General features: G+C 29.0%; 1 protein-coding gene across 3 annotated transcripts; it reads left to right on the top strand.

Annotated features, from left to right (window-relative positions):
* The first annotated feature begins 611 nt into the window (after nucleotides 1–611).
* LOC126840388 (echinoderm microtubule-associated protein-like CG42247) lies at nucleotides 612–19,397 on the top strand. 3 transcript variants are annotated; one of them, XM_050576073.1, is made up of 21 exons: nucleotides 612–763; nucleotides 2,775–2,993; nucleotides 3,379–3,579; nucleotides 3,967–4,194; nucleotides 11,568–11,774; nucleotides 13,417–13,533; nucleotides 13,604–13,835; nucleotides 13,916–14,054; nucleotides 14,390–14,539; nucleotides 14,618–14,789; nucleotides 14,947–15,042; nucleotides 15,173–15,313; nucleotides 15,800–15,931; nucleotides 16,011–16,139; nucleotides 16,211–16,339; nucleotides 17,244–17,372; nucleotides 17,594–17,756; nucleotides 17,824–18,006; nucleotides 18,070–18,165; nucleotides 18,394–18,508; nucleotides 18,743–19,397. In XM_050576073.1, exons 2-21 carry the CDS (start codon nucleotides 2,802–2,804, stop codon nucleotides 18,894–18,896), a joined length of 3,105 nt encoding a protein of 1,034 aa, XP_050432030.1. In that variant the 5' UTR covers nucleotides 612–763; nucleotides 2,775–2,801; the 3' UTR covers nucleotides 18,897–19,397. The 3 variants fall into 3 exon arrangements, with proteins under 3 accessions (XP_050432030.1, XP_050432031.1, XP_050432032.1); XM_050576074.1 differs by lacking the exons at nucleotides 612–763; nucleotides 2,775–2,993; nucleotides 3,379–3,579; nucleotides 3,967–4,194 and adding an exon at nucleotides 10,467–10,647; XM_050576075.1 differs by lacking the exons at nucleotides 612–763; nucleotides 2,775–2,993; nucleotides 3,379–3,579; nucleotides 3,967–4,194 and adding an exon at nucleotides 10,770–10,886.
* The last annotated feature ends 1,694 nt before the right edge of the window (nucleotides 19,398–21,091 follow it).

The following is a 21,091-nucleotide window of genomic DNA, read 5'->3' as shown; positions in this document are numbered from 1 at the left end:
GTTTTTATTGTTTTCTGGAGTAGCTTTGTGTTTTATTAAAAAAATTAGGGTTGAAATTTCAATTTGGTTAAACCTAAAAGTCAGTTAACTCGTGATAGAAATTTATAAAAAAAAAGTTGTCAAACCAAACATTGCTTCCTAATAATAAATAGCTAAAACCGAGGTCATCAACAGTCGTTATTTTTTTATGTATTTATTGGATTTGAAAAATATTCATAATTCCATAATTATGTTGAATATTACATCAATAATTAAAAACCACCCCTGAAAAATTACCCGTGTTGAAACATTTGTTTAATTAATCTTGATAAACATGTTTTTCTAAAATATTATCCCAGCACCTTAGTCAAGTTTTTTCGCATCAGGTTAATGACGCGAACGTGTTGATGTAGTATTCTGCATATTTTTGCCTCTTAAACACCCTTCATAGTGTAATGACCATGCCAATGCTATCGAGCTCAAGGCGATGTTAGGCACAAACGTGGTTGGTTAAGAATTGCGTGACCGGCGGTCAACAGTCGCCGGCGTCAGCGCAAGGGGTGGTGTGCTCCCACAGCCTTCCTAATTCCATCCGACGTTTTACCAACGTACAACCTTAGTGCCCGATTAAAGCTGTAGACGTTTACATAGTTTTGCAAAAACAAATTAGGTCGTATTTCGTATCGATGTAGTGCGTGAAATTTTAATCGGCGTTTATGCCTAACGTGTAACATTTGAAAGAAGACACGAACTCTGTACGATTGGTTATTATCATTATTTAAAGGCAAGTATCTAATACGTAGTTTCTACTGAAGTTATTAATTATTTATTAACTTTATAAAGTTCTCACACTTTTTGCACAAATCGAAATTAATAACAATACAAATTATTGTATCATTATTAAAATATGTGCCTAGTATAATGTGATTAAAATACAACAACAACACTATTTTCTGATTACTATAAATAAAAATACTTTAGCTTTTACTAATTTATCAAACTCCAGTTTTTGGTTGATATCACAGTAACTCATTGAATATTATAATTAGCGAAATGTATAATGTTTGTAATGCGGCCTAACATTTAATATTAAATCGGATGTCTGTCTCTGGTATAGAAGATCCAGATTAGCTTTTGGAAAATCATGCTTAAACGTTTTTTTATCCCTGAAGGATTTGTAGTAAATATTTTACAAAACTCTTGAAAACTTCTTTACATTTTTTGTTTAGGAGTGTCATTTAAAAATAAAATCGTAGGTTGTTTTAATTCATTTGTTTATTAGTGTAGCTTATTTTTGAAAAATAAATTTACCATTGATCTTTCAGACCCAAAGTATAGAAAAATTTGTGTTTTTTAACTGTGATAAATATGTATAAGAAGAGAAATGCGGGCAATGTGCTATGTAGAAAAAAGGCATACAGTATTTGTAGTAGAAGACATAATTTTTAGCGATGTAAAATAATTTTTGAATACTATTTTAGATAATTAAAAAAAATAATTTCCTAAAAACGTTAAATTGTAAAACGTTTTGAGAACTCCATATGAAAAGTTCTGACCTTAATATATTATGTACATATATATATATATATATATATATATATATATATATATTATATATTATAATTATATATTATTATTATTTATATATATATATATATATATATATATATATATATATATATATATATATATTAACATAGATTTGAAAAAAGTGAATAATAAATATATTTTCATCTAATTGTAAAATTTTAACAGGGGACATTAAAACAATATATTGTATACTTTAAAATCCGTTGGACATTGATACATATCGGTATGAATACAAGTTAATAATAAAATACATTGTTCCTAAATAATAAAACATTTGTAATTCTCACTCTAAATTGTAATCGAGCTGTACAGCCCGAAGGTTGAAGATAAATAGGGTAATTATATAAATATTCATAGTTAATCAAATTGTAGACAGGTTTAATTAATTATGGCCGCCCAACTACAGAACCCGGATAGCAAAAATAAAAAAACACGTGGTTACCAAACTGTTTTGACCACTCGACGACGTTGCGAATCCTTGTTTTTATATTATGAGATATTATGTATTCTTCAACAATATTCTAAATATATGTGCTAATACTAGACATATGATAATAGTTACTTCATTCAGAATCTAAATTACACCAACTTTAAATATTAGCTTGAATATCTTCTGCGAACACAGTTTAAGTAGTAGCAAAATGGGGCTTTACCGCCCATTGTATACAAATTCTAGTTTAACCTTATATATTGTTTAGTATAGAAAATTCTTTTGCAACATTGAGTGTTTTACTAAATAAGAAGTGGACGAAGTAAATCATATATAAAAACATGTTTCAAATAAACTATAGTCATTTTTAGTTTATTTGAAACATGTTTTTATATATGATTTATTTCTTCCACTTCTTATTTAGTAAAACACTCAATGTTGCAAAATAATTTTCTATACTAAACAATATATAAGGTTAAACTAGAATTTATATATAATGGGCGGTAAAGCCCCATTTTGCTACTACTAGTTTAGTAGGCCAATAATTTGCTACTTTTTTTTTTGGTGTGGAGCTGAAAAAGTTTAGAGTATGAATTATGCAATTATACTGACTTTTTTAAAAGTAAAAATGTAGTTTTTGTTGATGTTTGTTTATACTTTATCATTTCTATATTCATACATAAAAGCATTTTAATTAGTGATGGAACGGAAATCCAAATTTCGGAATTTTGGGTAATTTACTCGACAGTGGTTAATATTTAACATTTTTTATTAGGAGAAAGATATTTGATGGTCCGCCAAAATGTTAGCACCAACGGTCATTGTCCAGTCGTCTTCTCGTCCGTCCAGTACAATGGGAGAACGAGAACCTACAATGTCTTCAGAGCCCAGCGAAGAGAAACATGAACCGAATGTAAAAGAAATTGTAGCACCAGCTCGCATGAACGTCCTACAGCCCGAAAAATCTGAAAGTGAAGATGAAGAAGACCAAGAAGTGAGAATTTAATTTTAAAAAATAATAATCTAGACGATTAGTTATTAATTATAATTACAAGAGATTAGAATTTGTATAATTTTACAAATGATTATTGGGTAAATGTCGACGACGTTAACATATTATGTACAAATTCATAGCCACGTTAAATGTTATTCCAAAAATACACATTAAAAAAATGAAGTTTATAAAAAACGGAAAGTAGTATTTTAATTAAAATACAGAAGAGTATCTAGAACATCCATCAAAGTAAAGAAGTATTTTTTTTTATTAAAAAAAATACCATGTTTAAAAACAAATTTTAACTAACCGAGTTGATATGATATCAATAAATCAATGTAATAATATTAAGATTCATTACTTTAATAAAATATGTAATTTATAGGTATCACGTCACACGCAGCAAATGGGTCGACTCGGGCCAGCTGGCTATTGGCAAAGTGTACCAAACAGTAGAGGTGCTAGTCCAGGAATGGACAATGCCAGTGAAACTTCTTCGGTAATGCCCGCACCGGTTCCTGGTCTAGCGGCTTCTAGGATTTCCAAAGAGAAATACAATCACCTCTCATACTGGAAAGCTAGAAAAGTGAGCCAATAGTATAAAATAAAATATATTTTATAGTGATAGTAGAAGACAGTTTGGAAGAAGTTAATAATAGACTTAAATGGTAAAATAACCAATATAAAGGACAGGTTCTAAGTATTTGTAGAAGTAAGATATAGACTATAGAGCGAACAAATATATGAGGTTAGCGAAGGAAGTGTAAAAGATATGACGGATCGTGTGTTGAGTAGATTGAGTAGGATGATTGTATTCTTTTGGTATTTTTCTGTATAAATTAGAGAACAAAGGAATAATATTTAAATGTCCTGATTAAATAATTGTTCTTTCTTTAATGAACCATACATTGTAATACACAATATTTAAATGATAATGTAATATTATTAGTAACACTTATTTGTACTTTTATAGGTTACTTTTTATAAAAATGGAGATCCATACTTTCCGGGATTGGAACTAAGATTTCGGCCTGGTAGAGATATTGGAAATTTGGAAGCTTTATTTGACAAATTATCTTCACGAATGGATTTGCCCAGAGGTGCAAGATACTTGTTTTCAATGGACGGGAGCAGGGTTGTTAGCTTAGATCAGTTAGAGGACGACCAATCGTATGTGGTTTCTTCTTATAAAAGTTTCAAGGTACTCACTACATATATCTGATGTCCCCTAAATTAGTTCAAATTGGATAAAAAAGGACCCTAAAGTTTCAGATCTTAACTATTTTATTATTAACAAATGGCAATTATTACTAATAAAAATTAGTTTTTGCATTTATAGAGATAAAATAATGATGTTCAAAAAAAATTAATTTTTTTAAATTTCGAATAATACAATAATTTGTAAAACAAATTGCAGAACAGTTAATTTTATGTTTAGACTAATATTTTATGAAAAAAATAAAAAGCCAACAATATTGAGATAGAACCAAAATGTTGAAAATCTGTTTATAACTCCCCCTTTGAATATAACCCCGTATAATATTGTGTAACATTAATTGTTTCAAACCAGTATTATGATGCCTTTACAGTTAGATAAAAGTATGTGTCGTGAGGCATGTGTTAATTTCAAAATAATATCTAAAACTTTGGCGATGTTTTTTTAAACCGTTTTGAACCAATTTAGGGTTTTACTAATCCCATTAAACAAAATAAGGACCATCCAAATATATATATTTATTTTTGGTAATATGTGTGTAAATATTACATCGTTGGTGAATACTTAGCCTGACAAAGATGGATATTTTAGAAACTATATGTGGTAAATATAGTATCAGTATCTAATACTGTCATACTTGAAGCTATAATTTGGACCATAATATGATAAGCGTAAAAGTCAAAAGCGCAACTTCTGCGACAAACTATTTTAAGAGAACTTGTTTTTTTTAATATATTAAAATGAATTATGAATTTAATATTTGACCATTCATAAATTTAATTGTCAAAAAAGTGTTTCACTGAGTAGTAAAATGAATACAAGTGTATATTTATGTATTTTTTTTTACATTTTTACAATAAGTAAATTTGTAATCCAAGAATAATGAATTATTGTTAAATAATTTGTTTGTGCTTACTAAAACCCTAAGTAAAAAAATCAAACCAAATCAGTTTTAGTGGTGTAGGGTTTTAATTTTTCATTATGTAGGCAAATGGATCTAAATTTACATAATAATACAAATAATAAATGTACCAATATGTTTATTTTAGGAATGGTAACAAGCCGTATATGATAAATAGATAATATTCTAATAATTTTGGTAAATAACTAATGTTGGTCATTTTGAATTCGATAACACAATTAATTAAGCTACTGTTGTAAACGTGAGTCATTTTGGTAGGTACACTCCGCACATTAAATATTTTGAGTTTTTGTTTCAATATATAAAGTGTAGACAAGGGTTTATTTAAATATTTTATTATTTTATTTCTTTACTACATGTGAGTAGTGAGGTAAAAATTAAATTTTACAAATATCCAAATTCTACAATCTGATTTAGGGGGAATAGATAAAAATCGGCAAGTATTATTATCTATTACTTGGAGTATTATTCAATATAATCCGAATATTAGTAGTTATTATTAATTATCACTTATAAATAAAAAAATATATAATATTTAAAATGGTAGTTAATATTTTTTAATCATGTATAGAGAAAATCAATTGTTATAAAAATATTATATTAAAATGTTATGTGATAAATTAAATAAGTTCAAAAATTCAATTATCTTTTAAACATTAATGTAATATTTCCTTTGTTTTAATAATATTTAAACAAAATGTTGTTAATTATTATTTTTAAACGTTTAATCTTCTGTCAAAACAATATTGTAAGCATTTTTAAAAAATTCAAACAACCTTTTGATAACATTCTAAAAATATTAGTTTTTTGCTGTACGAGTTAACTATAATTTATTAAATACCTACTAATTAAAAAATCGTTTAATAGTTTATAATATTAATATTACATAAGCTATGGAGTATCGTGGTATTATTTTTGCATAATGTTTTGGATATCAGGATAGTCAACCCCTACAATATGCATTATAAATTATTACAACTTAATTTTAAGGCAATTTTGTTATTTAAGAAATAACAATTATTTCGCTTAGCTTAGATTTATCATTAATTATTACTAATAAAACTGTTATTCCCCTTATAATGAGAACAATTAAAATTAATTATATTTAAGGTTTCAGAAATAACTAATGTATCATATTTTTTTAGTCTGTATTTATTAAGAAATATTTATGTTGTTACATACTTGATTTACTGCCAAATTATGATCTTAAAACATTTTGAAAAAATTGGCAAACTCTATTAAAGTTATCTAGAACTATAATATTCTATAGTCAGGGCTAACACATAAGTTGTTTACTTTTTTTGTTCTATTCCCGTAAAAAACTGATTTATTCTTCATCTGATGAGATGTAATTACTTTTCTTTAAAAAAAGAAAACAACTTCTACAAATGGGGATACTATTTTATAATTGGTTTAAGATATAAAATACTTATAATACTTATCATCAGTGTTTGGAAAGAATGCATTCATTGAATTTTTATTCCTTTTTAGAGAAATGCAGTCATGAATTAATTAATGGAATTCCAAAAAAAACTAGAATTATTTTTAATCACTGTCTTAGCTAAAACTTGAATAGCTTCAATGAACTGGTTAGTCAGTAGTCTTTTGGTCGATCTTTAATCTACCTACATTTATATAAAGGAATATTATAACAAAATAAACGTATAGGGTTTACATACAGCTACTCTAATGGGCTTCCCTAATGGGAATGCATTAATTTTTTAAAGGAATTTTCCAATCACTGCTTATCATACATATAATGTATTAGTTGAAGACATTAAATAAATTAAGTTTAATTTACGGTTCCCTCATACTATACGGCACTCACTCATCGATTAACAATAGGTCTCTCTCCATCTGTAATTCTATTAAATTTGATTTTTTTTTTTGATAATATAAACAAGATAAAAAAATCCACCCTTACTTTCTCTTAATTATTTGAATTTTTACCTATCTTTTGAATGTTTACCTCAATTTTTACTGTTTGATTTAGTTATAATTTGTACTGATACTCTAAGCTTTCGGGCGTTTATGTATAAATAAATTAATATTAAATACTAAAATAATAGATTCCCACTGCAGGTTATAATTAAAACAATTTTTAATCTATTCAGTGTATTGCTACCTCCAAACTTGCTTGCCCCTCTGTTAAAAGGCAAATTTCTATTGTGATGATAGTGAAGATCTCATCATGTTATTTTTTTTAGAAGTTCTTTATAAAATTGTAAATTATAGATTATTCTACAGCCTTTTTTGAATAAATGTACAAAATACGCAGATTCTAGCTCTTTTACCATCAAGTTTTGATCAATGAATTAAAAAATTGAGATATGTATTGGATATAAAATATTTAAGTTTTGTTTACCATAACATCTTTTTGATTATATCCTATTCTAGGTAGTAATACAAAAATATGATTTTTTTATTAACAATAAATTAATCATCTAATATAACAACTAATAATCTGCCTTAACTTCAATTTTCTTATTGGCCTTTCTACTTATTAGTATGTTTAGCTGTACCTTATGTGTAAATGTATATAATTGTATACCAATTAAAGTGTATTATAGTAAAATAGTCGAGTCAGTAAATATGTTTTTGCAAATAGACTATACACGTGCATGCATTACAATTGCATAACTAGAATGCCGTATCGACATAATACTACAGTAACTAATCAGTACTCAATTCTTAATTTACAAATACCATTTTTATTTTCTAGTTAGAGTTAAGATTTATTTAAAAACTAGATTTTTATCGAATTTTAAAAGACTACCGATTAAAAGAACTTTTCTTTATTTTAAAATTAATTGAACTAAACAAAATCATTCTGTTTTTCTGGTATAAATAATATTTAAAAAATATTTATGTGTGTACATATATTATAAGTATATAATTATATTTATATACATATAAAACATTTATAAACTATGAAAAACAAAATTTAACGAGTTTGTATACCCACGACCATGGTCTATGATGATTTTTTTTTATAAATCATTTAAAAGCTAAAAAACGATTCTTTTAACAATATTTTAAAACCTTTATTACAAAACTATTTTTTTATCTAATAAATTAGAATTTTGAAATCTAATTTGAATAATACAAATGTAATGAATAATACATTTTTAATTTTACCTTCAATAATATTTAATAACAAGCAATAACTTTAGTTTTTCTTATCATTAAGTATAATTTATTGTTTGATATTGAATTCATTAAGTGGTTGGACTCATTTAAATATTTAAATATCGTGATACACTACACCCTTACTCTATTTTAAATGCAGCATAAATTAGTACCTGATATATGTTGTATAAATGTTATTTTATGTACGCTAATTGTCCAAGTATATCATTTAAATTTTAAAAAATGTTTTAATTTACTGCAATTTAACAGGAGACATAAAGGGACACAATTTATGACATCTAAATTATAGTATACTTTATGTTAGGCTTTTCATAAGTTAAATGGGAGGAAGACGTTCTATCTATCTATATGTATGTCACTGTAAAATCAATTCATCATAAAGTTATGGTTTATGACAGTATAGATTTTTTATAATGCGCAATTCATAAATTATATTCACAACAATTGCATCAGTTTATTGATTTTCGACGTTGTAATGAATTCATGTTAAGTTCTATTTTTACTAATAGTTAAGAAGTTAATTTTAATTTCAATATTTCGTTTTTGCAACTTAAACAAACTTTACGATGAATTAAAAGACATTTTACATTAATCAAACAGTAAATCGTTCGCGTTTTATAATACATAGACTATCAGACTACATACATATCCTACATAACAGGCATTTTTAAAAATAATTCAGATTATAATAGTCGAGTATTACACGTCAGTTTAATTTAATAGGATTCGAAAAATGGCCTAAACCCTTACAGTATATACATTGTAAGGGATTTTTTTGTTTTATCAATATCATGGTCTCATTCTATTGGAATAGCCTTTTTATTTAATTGATAATTCGTTATAATAATATAAATTATATATTAGAAGAAAAAAATAAACATTTGTCTAGCAAGTTGTACAATTTTTGACGGCAAAAGTAATAGCAGGTATTATAATTTAAGTTAATTACTTTCGTTTCGTGTTGTGTTAGCCTATTGTCGGTGGGGGTCTTAAATATCAAAAGCTACTATTAGCTACTGGTGAGTGGTGTGTATTATGGTTTCATAATTGTTCGTGTCGGCGGTCATTTTATAACGACCTTCGAATTAACTTATACATTTTTCCAAAACATCTCCGGGTGTTTCATACACACACTCATAACTCTATTATTTTATAAGAACTCGTATGTTCGAATGCGGTCAAGGACTCTGCTTAATTCCGGACTGCCGGGCACAAGTTTCACGGTGCAAATAATGGACTAGGGTGACCCAGGGATGAAAATATATTTAAATTAATTCATCATAAATTCAGACCTTTTCGATAAGAGCTTGTTTAATAACGGTACTACCTATAGTAGAAATCGGACTTAACATTTTGGTATTTTGACTGACGTTATCAACTAACAATGATTTTCATAATTATAATTATATTTCATACCTGTATGTTATTAATATAACTTCAGTTCTAAGTATTAACCACTCTCAAATTTGATGTAGCTATTGATTATATGAATATACTCTTATTAATTTAAACTTCTTAACAAACTTAGTAATGAATAACGAATAATAAAGATTCTATATTGATATTTCGTTTTGGTATTAGATTTCCCAAAAAAACCTGCATGCGTTGCGTTCCCTTAAACAAATATTCTTAACATAACAACATAGTTTTTGTTTGAACATTCAAGAATTTCTTTGTGAACCTTTTTTTCGTAGAGAACAATTATTGTATTGCATAATTCTTAATACTCTGTACTGAGACGTTTTAATATATTATCGTTGTGATATGGCGTTTTAACGTTTTACGCAGATGGAAGTTTACGAAGTCCGGAAGTTGTGCATATCTTCCTGTGTCCCGAGAGGTGATGCGGAGTAAGCCTTCCACGCGGTACGCGGCGTTTTTTGCCGTTGCATGTCGGCGATGATTATAATAATTATTGCTATCGTCTTCGGCGTATAGATAATATTATAAACATAAGAAAGGCTTGGCCGAAGGTACAGGAGGAGGGGGGGGAGAGGAAGACAATGTGTTATTATTGTGGTCGTAAAATTCGCCAAGATGGTCAAGGGCTTCGGTTGTCTCGAGGCGGTCGGCCGGACACAACACACCGAGAGCGACCTTGAAGTTAGCCGCACCACTTGGTAAGTACATTTCACACGTTCTAGGGTGCGCCGGTCCTTTACCCTTTTGCAGTCGGTGACTAACGTTCGGAACGGCCACGAGTAGTGCGGTCGCTGTAAGTTCCCTAAAATATAGTTCTTATTTAGAATTTATTTATTTTTTGTTCTCTATAAAATAAAAAACCATAACAACATCTACCGCACACCAATGGAATGGCAGTCGCGTTTTCCGTGTTACACTCGTCCATCGCCGCGCTCGCTGAACAGGTATTGGGCCGCCAACCTACTGTAGCCTAACTTTGTCTCTGTATAATACCCGCCGAACGGTATTGATGTGTGCATTTATGAATACACATAATAATATACTATAACGTCGTTTCGCGGTCTTTGAAAGACGCAAATTTTATAGAAATTTTTCCCGAAATGGTCTGTACCTCGCTCGACGGCAAACCTATTGATTCCACACTATGGAAGCGCCTTGCCGTAAATTTATCTCCAAAGAAAACGTACGTAACCGCGGAGACGCTGAGTTTAATGTGTTCGACACATAAAAATATATATATATATATATATATATATATATATATTTGAGGGACGGGCTTAGGGAGTTCCGATCCTACAAAACTCGTTCAGGCTCCCAAAACAATGTCTGTAAGAGTGAAGAGTTTTGAAAAATCTGAACTTCCCACTTTTACAGAATATGTTTCATAATACTTCCTAAATATCCTAAATTTTATAATACTACATTAACTATTTTCAAAATATCAATCAATATTATACTTCTAATGTTTTCCAATTCCGGAGTACCGCTACTGGGCGACTTCTCCGATTAGGCCTTTAGGCGAACTTATCTTTTATTTTTTTCTTCTAAATTATATCACTTATGCTTATTGTACAATCAAAAACTGTACGAATTATATAATTTTCAGATTTAATGTTAAAACATTTTTTTTTCCATTTAAACATTTTTCTTAATAGCTTTATGTGCAAATCCTCTCCTCTAGCCTATGATTACATAATTTACTGACTTTCCAAAACCAAACTTATTTTTTAAATATTGTTATATTCGGGATTATAATACGAATATATTATTAGAATTATTGTTCTTTGTTAAAATGTCAAAATGTGTTTTATAATAATTCTATACTGTATGTAGTTTTCAGTAGATGTTTTATATATGTTAACAGAGCACAAGTTATGGCAAAAAGACTAGTGGTTGGAATTCAACAACGGTTGCGAGTGGTTCGGGTTGGTCGAGACAAACTTCTATGAGCAGAAAACAGTCGGTAATCGACCCAAACGATTTAAACACTGCCACGTCAGGCCTCAACATATCAAAATCTTCAACTACTAGAGTCATACGAATCATTAATAATTTTGATCACACAGTTCAGGTGAGTTCCAAATATCTCAGACTCCAAAATATTATAATATGGTAAACATTTTATGAATATAATATATTTTTACAAAATCCTTTCAAAATAGATAAAAATGTTCGCTATAACTTTAAAAATAATAGTTGTTTTGTGGTCTATAGGTATGTATGTATTTAAATACACTTAGAGTTGCAACAAATCTGATTTAATACTTAATATTTAATAATATCAATTTAAATTACCTAATAGTCAATTATAGTTGATGAGATGGGAACCAATATGCTACAGCTAAAATGTATTAAATACGAGTTTTTAAATATACAGTATTTAGCAAAGAAACCTAATTCGATCTATGTCTATTTTAGGAAGAGGTAATATAGAACTTCACCTATAAAAACGCATAAAAAATATGACTTCCATCATACTTTCCTGTAAAGGCAATCCTATCAGTTCTCACCACTTTTATTCGCCATATAAATTTGTAAAACTGCTTGATTTTGGAGAGTATAAAAACTATAGTAAATAAGAAATGTAATTATGAGATCTTCGTTACAAAGAGCTGTCAAACCAGCTTTCAATATATAATTTACAAAACTACTTATTTTATTTTATAAGATAATTAACGTCATAAATTCTCTATTGTGTTTATTTGGAATATATTTTAATATTAGCAGCAAGACGCTTACTTACTTAAAATTAAAATTAAATTTGCCATATTTAAATATAGTTAATCATCTTATATTAAACATTAATTTTATTTTCTAATGAAAATTAGGATTTCGTAATTTTTGCATTATCTAATAGATTTTGCTTAGTAATACATAATTATTTTAGATATATTGTTATATTGTAGTAGTATTATACAATGTTTTAGGTAACATTAAAAACCCCACAATACATAATTTTATTTAGTTTCCTCTATCCTCGAACTTAATACAAAAATAATGATCAAAGTTGTATTTAATACATTTTTAAATATATAATTATGCACCTCGTGACCCTATACATGTGACCTTGTGAAATAATATTTGATAAAACGGGGCTTACGTAGCTGTGTCTAAAAACCACAATCTGAATAATGAGTAGACCGTATACTATTAAGAGACCGTCGACACGCATGTTCCTGTTTTGCATACCTCGAACGCCTTCCACTAGTTTATTTATCATAAACCAATGAATATCTACATAATTTAAAATGTTTATACTAAAAAAAACCGTTTTACAAAAAAAAGTTTTTATTAAATTCACCAACCTTAAAATCATAATTTTTAAAAAAAATAATAAACATTAAATTAACTTATTTTAGCTTTGATGCATAACTGAGAAGGTATTGTATTCACAATGCTGTATTTCTATTATTTTTTTTTTGTGCTTGGACCCACGATATCTTCCAAATCGCTTAGTAGCAAGTCTATATCGTACCTAAAAGGTACTTAATCCGGCAAAAAATTAAAAAAAATTACCCCTTCCCTTTGAAAATCAAGAGAAACGTTCAAAAAGTTTACATCTTTTTTAACTTACAACTACTGCAAGATATATTCTTTACAGAAATAAATTTCACGAAACAAATTTCCCCTGTGTGTAAACCGGCCTAAGAATCATAATTTACAATGGTTTTACTCTATTTATTGTTATTGTCTGGATATCTTCTGAATTTTAGTGTCGCGTTCTCCTAAACCTGAGAACCACACAGCCATTCGAAGAAGTGATCGAAGACTTAGGACACGTATTAAAAATGAATAATGCCAAACGCATGTTGACCGTATCTAACCAAGAGGTATTATAATTTGTTGATACTATCATTTTTAATGTTATCTAATATTATTTTTGTATTTGATTACGTATAGGTCCGCAGTTTTTCCCAGTTGAGAAACGAATATGCTGACGTTGATACATTTTACATTACATCCGAGTCTCGGGTGATGTCGCCGCCGTTTAGGAGATCACGATCTAGAGGAGCTTTGGCGGTCGAGCCGATTAACACATCTAATAAAACTGACAGACAGAGAAGAGCTAGGAGCAAGAGCCGTCCTCGTGCATTGTACGCGGCAGACACGGATATTGTCAAAGTCCCACCAGGTAATCGACGGCGACATAACGGTAGAAACTTTAAAAATCGTAAAATTAGGTGTTAACTAATTAGCTTGTATTGTTTTAAGATTATTCTGTTCTGGACGTGATGAAAGAAGATCCTATCCGAGTTTTAATAAGGGGCACGCGAAGAACATATTTCCCACCAATGGTACATCCTCCAGCGGACGATTCTCCGCCCGACAAAAGGGTTACACTGAATTGGGTGTATCCTTTTAATTATATTATACGATAATATTGATAGATATAAATTATACTAGTCATGTAGAATTGTTGGTATAAAAAAAAGATTCCTATTTCAATAGCGTGTTTGCTTTTTTTTATGTGAGAGCTTTTATTCCCGATAACAACATTATTTACTATTCGAATCAACCACCAACAACTGCTGGACGTTTTTTTTAGTAACTTATGTAAATTTTAATAATACATTATTCTGGTTCAGGACTAGGAATGTTGTTTTTGTAGTTACAAGTCTTAGGTCCGGGCGCATATTAGTTTTATGAAAAAAAAAACAATCTTCTTTAATAAACAACTATCAACAGTTATGGATATCGAGGTATAGACACAAGGAAGAACCTTTGGGTGTTACCTACGGGAGAGTTATTGTATTATGTAGCCGCAGTAGCCGTGCTCTATGACAGGGACGAGGATTCCCAACGACACTATATCGGACACACCGAAGACATCCAATGGTACTGAAAAACAAATGTATTTCACTTTTAACGGACAATTTGGTTTGTATAATCTATTAGCGTTAATTGTATGTGTAGTATGGATATACACCCGTCAAAAGAAATGGTGGCCTCGGCTCAAAAAGGCGGAAGGACGCGTAAAACACAAGCTCACATACGAATATGGAGTCCTGAAACGCTGTATACTTTGTATATCGTTGGCAACGGGGAATTCGAAGAAGGAGTAAGCGCAATAGCCTTTTCTCAACTAGTAAGTGCTGTACTTATATCAATAGCGATTTCTTAATTTATAAAACATAAACGGTATTAGAGCACTTTCGAAAGTTGCAAAAGGAAGGCCGTTTTATTTGAGTATGAACAATGATAAAAATCACATTTTATTTTTAACGTTTTGCTATATCATGTAGACGGGCGGAAACTACTTGTTGGCTGTTGATTGTGGCAGAGAAAAAATGTTGTCTGTTTGGCAATGGCAATGGGGTCATCTGCTTGGAAAAGTAGCCGTAAGTTTTAATTTATAAGTGTCAATCAAATTTCCATGCAAGTTAGAAAATATACAAGTATAATTTTTGTGAACATATTGTTGTACAAACAATTTTTTTTTTTTTATAAAATTTGTATTTTTAAAAACAGACAATGCAAACTGAAGACATATTGGGTGCATCTTTCCACCCTCTGGACGACAACTTGATGATTACTTATGGAAAAGGCCATCTGACATTTTGGACTAGACGAAAGGACGGATTTTTCGAAAAAATCGACATAATCAAAGCGGTAGCGTACACCATATTATACAGACAACATAACAATATTGTTGAAAATAAATCTTTTCCTTGGATAAAGGTACCTAGATACCTAGGTTGGACCTTTATCCAAGTAGACCAATATCATATTAATTGAAGATTTTGGCAAATGTGCGGTTAAGTTTTAAGTTTCCATAACAGCCGGTCAATTTTAGGTTTACTATTAAAATACAGAACATTTTAAGTAAACAAATTGAGGTCTTTTTTGAGGGTATGATAAACGATAGTATATATGATATGATAAGCTCAGGTAACTCTGTAAAAATTAATATTAACCATTTTTGTCTGCAAGGGACAGATTAATAATTGAAGTTTCCGTTATTTTTCTTGGCTGTAGTCCCAAAAATGAGTTCCTTTAATATAAAAAAAAACAAAAACTTGATGATCTAGATTTCCCAACCTAACTTTTATACTAAAGGGCATGATATTATTTGTCTAATGCACTTAATTTTTGTAGCCTTCGAGAACTATTGTCACCAGCTTACAGTTTGAACAGGAAGGTGACGTTATTACAGCCGACGGCGACGGGTTCATTACAGTGTACTCTGTAGACAGCGACGGTGCCTACTACGTCAGGATGGAATTCGAGGTAACCTACATCGGTTATGATACGACACATATTTTGTGTTTGTGAGTTATTCAAGTTCACGTACAACTTCCTTTTATAGGCTCACAACAAAGGCATAAACGCTTTAATAATGTTACCGGAAGGTACTTTGTTGTCCGGAGGCGACAAGGATCGCAAAATCATTGCTTGGGACTCATTGCAAAATTACAATAAAATTACCGAGACCAAGGTAGGATACCACTTAGGAAAATAATAACCCATTTGTTTTAACACTCTATTTAATTTTTTTTTTTTTTGTAGTTGACCGAAGTTTTCGGTGGTGTTAGAAGCTTGTGTCCTCAACGCCCGGGAAGAAATGACGGTAACATATACGTAGGTACGATCAAGAATCACGTTCTCGAAGGATCGATGCAGAGGAGATTTAATAGAGTAAGATCGGTTACAAGTTACAACTTATATAATATGGTGTTCAGGAATTTAATGTCGCACTCCATGAGGTCATACAACATGCAAGATAGTAAGATAGATTTTCCTATTTCAAACATTTTTTATTCTAAATCTGCTCATAACAACATCTGAGTATGACCACAAGGAGAACGACATTGAAATATAGTACCACCATTTTTACTAGTGCAAGGTATGAGAAACTACACGATACACCATTATTTAGTAATATACACAAAAAAAATTGTATTTTTAATAAAATCTAAAATAAATCGAATAACGTATTAATAATTGAAATAAAAAGATAATATTTTATTTGACTAAAAACTATTCCATAAAAATGATTTATTCATTTTTTTTTATACAATTTTTTTTTTTTTTTTAATTTCATTTGAATAATAAATAATTATTTCAATCGAATGATATTTTATTATAATACAAAACCAACATATGTATTCTTTTTTAACTGTCCCACACTGCAATAATATATTTTAAAGATATTAATATGTATACTTTTTATTATAATACTTCTATTAAAATCTTCACAACTTTTGGGTTTTGTTGCTTACCAACACAAATTTGTTGCAACTTTAAATATTGTATATTTTTTTTTTATAATTTCCACTATAATTTTACATTATATTTTAGCAACAAATTAAAAATTAATGTCACAAAAATGTTGAAAATATTTTCCAAATATTATAAATTGATCAATATTGTACATAAATAATTTTGAAAACCGCGAATCAATTACACTTAGCACTTATAATACTTTCCACTTGTCCTCAACAAAACATTTGTAAAGTTTTATACGTTTACCAAATCAATGTTTATTATAATATAAACAAATATGCATTTAGTATTTTAATAACATTGTAATTTCGTATAGATAATTTTTGGACATAGTAAACAGTTGTGGGGTTTAGCAGTACATCCTGACGACGAACTTTTTGCCACTGCCGGCTACGATAAAAACATTTCTTTATGGAAGAGACACACTTTGCTGTGGAGTACTCAGGTAAACCGGAATGTTTCTTTTTTATTTATAAGTTATAACATATTTACACTTACGGTTAATAATTTACCAAGTTAATCACCAAATGCATTTATTTTGAATAAAATTAGGTATCTTTGGACTTGTGAAATTTTCTTGATAAATTTAATTCACAATCTTATCAAGATAGATCTTATAACATCGTTTGATGCTCAGACATTAATACTAGAAATGTTTGTTTTTAGATAACATATGAATGTGTATCGCTAACGTTCCATCCTTTCGGCACTGCTCTTGTAGCTGGTTCGGTCGAAGGCTATTTAGTCATATTGAATGCCGAAAGTGGTGCGGTAGTGTCTAGCGTTAGGGTGTGTGGATCAGCGCTAACATGCATGGGCTTCAATCCAGGTGATTATTATTATTTTTTTTTTACAAATAACAAACCTTAATTGGTTTTATTCGTGGATTATCTTAGCCGGCGATACCGTAGCAGTCGGATCTCAAAACGGTAGTTTATACTTATACCGAGTGAGCCGAGATGGTCTCACGTTTAAGAAGTCCAACAAAATAAGAGGGGTCCAACCGTTAGTGCATTTAGATTGGAGTACGGACGGCCATTATCTGCAAACTGTCACTGCCGAATACGACCTTGTTTATTGTATGATGAACATGTTTTTATTTTACTATTTCGGTTTGTATTAAACGTGATATTTGATTTCAGGGGACGTTAAAGGAATGATGCAAGAGAAGAGTGCGCCGGCCATGAAAGATGTCAAGTGGTATACGTACAACTCTTCTGTTGGATATTTGGTTTCAGGTAATAATAACTTACAAATTAATCCAAAACAAAATTCTATAAACATGGGCGAAAACCTAGCTAAATATTAGGAGGAGGGGGGCTTGCGTCTTAAATAAATAACAGATTCGAGACGCTCTACCCATCATAATAGTTTTCAGTTTTGGCCAAAATTTGGTAAACAAGGTATAGGACACTGGCTAATGTTGGCCAATTTAATTTGGTTTTTATTTCGTTTATTTTCCTTAGGAATTTGGCACAACAGATTCTATCCAACGACATCGTTAATAAGCACTGCCAACAGGTCAGCAGCTCACGACCTATATGTGACTGGTGACACAGACGGATATCTTCGATTATTTAGGTACGTGTATATTGCGTATAATTTGTATTATATTTCATCAAAAGGCTTTATAGGAATCAAGTAAATAATAATTTTTGTTTGAAACGTTTTTTTCTATCTTCCCCCATGAAAATAGGTTAGACCAATATCGGTGTACCTCTTTAACTACATTTAATTTAAGGCTATCTTCACACTCTTATAACAGCAACTCAGTACTTAACTCCATTTATGTATCCCATATTTTTGTATGCACAGGTATCCGTGTATTCAAAACAAATCTGAATACAACGAAGAGAAGGTGTACAGTGGACAAATTTCTAGCGCCAGGTTCTTGTACAACGATCGAAACGTGGTGACTGTCGGTGGAACAGACGCCTCACTTATGCTATGGGACGTGGTGGAAGATTGATAAGCAGGAAAAAACTTTTTCGAAAACTTTTTAATTTTCAACTTTTTTCGATTCGAGCACATCTTGGAATAATACTTTGTACAATTTTTTTCTATAATGGCTCCGTGTTATGGTCGGTATCATGTTGAAAATTATTGTTGGCATCATGATCCCATTTAAAAATATCCAGTTATGTTGTGGAGGTTCAATTTGACGGTTCAAAATTTTTCAATTTGGATGTTTTGTAACGAAATAGTGATTAGAGTACTATTGTAAATGTAAAGTACAGCATGAATTGAATTTTCATTAGATGTGACAAATCGTTTTAAATGTAAAATGCCACAGATTATTGTTACTTTTTTTGAGTGTATCTATTGCACATCACCATATTATGCTTAGTTTTTTTTATACAGTAAATCAATCATGAGAAATAAATAAAATAACATAAGAATTAAAATTAGGAATTTTCTTGAAATATTTTAATACTGTTCACTTTTGAAAGCGATTAAATTGTTTAAGCTCGTTTATGTGCTTTAGCGATATTTAAACTAGCTACCCTATAGTATTTATAAATTCCCATTAATTTTTTAACGCCCTACACTAGTTTACTCCTAAAATAATTACAATTTTGTAGTGTTTCTTTTTGAAAACATTTTTATTTATGGTCTAGTACATAATTAGACAATATTTTTATTTCTATCTTTTTTAGCATTATTAACTGTTGAAACTCAAATGGTAACATATGTATTAATTTGAATTTTAAAATTAAGAATAATTGGCTGAACATTTTTCTTGGTCTACCAGTTTTAGATAATTACTAAATTTTAAACTTTTATAACATTAAAATTATTTAATCAAAATTGGTTATCGACCATTCAACATTGTCAGTAAATTATTCTTAATTTAAAAAGTTAATCAAATATTTACATTACTATTTAAGTTTCAAAAGTTGATAACGCTCTAGAAAATACAAAAAAAACATTTAATATTGTCTAATATTATAAAATAGTATAAACAGAAATGTTTTAAAAAAGAAAAACTATAAAATATCAATTATTTTAAGAGAAAACTGGCGTAGGGCCTAGGACCTAACCGAGGGCGTTAAAAGATAATCAGATATATATATTTGTATATCCTATTACTTCCTAATTATAATGTCACCTTTTTAAAAATAATTTCATGTACCTATCACATTGTTTGGTATTTTTTGCCAGTGTATCATTATTAAATTGTATTTAATTTGTATATTATTAGTTTTGAATGGTTTAATTAAATGTTTTATTACACTATTCGCCGTAAATACTTTCTACCATTATATTATATATTAATTTTCAACTTGTGCTTAGAAATGGATAGCATTAAGTCGATTTAACAGTTTAACTAAAAAGTAAATATAATACTTTCTAGTATTATAGAAACTAATGTAAAATGTCGTAGCCAATGAAATAAAAATATACATTATTTTCTTGACTTCCTCTAGGTTAGACGCTGTGCTTTATATTTTAAGTACAAATTTTATAGTTTTACGCATAATAATAGAGAGGTGTAAATTATTAAACTAAAAAATTATCAGTTGCTAAATTAAATATACTAATTAAAATTTTATTACCAAATTAAATGTGTTTTTTTTTTTTATAAATAACTGATTATGAGCAATTTATTGTTTACTAATACACGAATCCTAGTGTTTGAAATCAAGCTGTAGTTTCATTAGAACCTAGTGAAAAAAAAATATATATTTCATACCATTAAGAGTAAGAAATTAGTTTGATCTTTAAGTTAGTAAAGCGACTTCCTTCCACATTAATAAAAAAAAATGTGAAACAAATATATATATTTTGGTAATGGATCCGTATTGTCAACAGTATTCACTAAGCTATTAAAAAACATATTTGTGTTAAATTTAAGAAAATAACGTCAAAAAAACTAATTTTACAAAAAATAAATGAGAGAAAAATTACACAACAATAATATTTTGGTAAATAAAAAACACATAGTTTGGGAATTTAATTTAAAATCTGGAAACGTAATTTGTTTAATAAAATTAACTTCACTAAACATTTTAAACAATTTTATGTATAAATGTCTGTACGATAATATATAAATAGAGTAATATATATGTGTATTACTATACAGTATACACAATACCTGATGGTATTCTTTCGTAAATAAAAATAAATTTATTTATAACTCATATAAGTAATGAATGCAAAACA

The sequence above is a fragment of the Adelges cooleyi genome, unplaced genomic scaffold, assembly GCF_023614345.1.
Source record: "Adelges cooleyi isolate 19-005CV unplaced genomic scaffold, UGA_ACOO_1.1 ACOO_flye_CR_arks_rails_tigmint_CR_PRNA_376, whole genome shotgun sequence".
Classification (NCBI taxonomy): domain Eukaryota; kingdom Metazoa; phylum Arthropoda; class Insecta; order Hemiptera; family Adelgidae; genus Adelges; species Adelges cooleyi.
The sequence above is the reverse complement of the archived record's forward strand: the minus strand, read 5'-3'. Positions and strand labels throughout refer to the sequence as shown.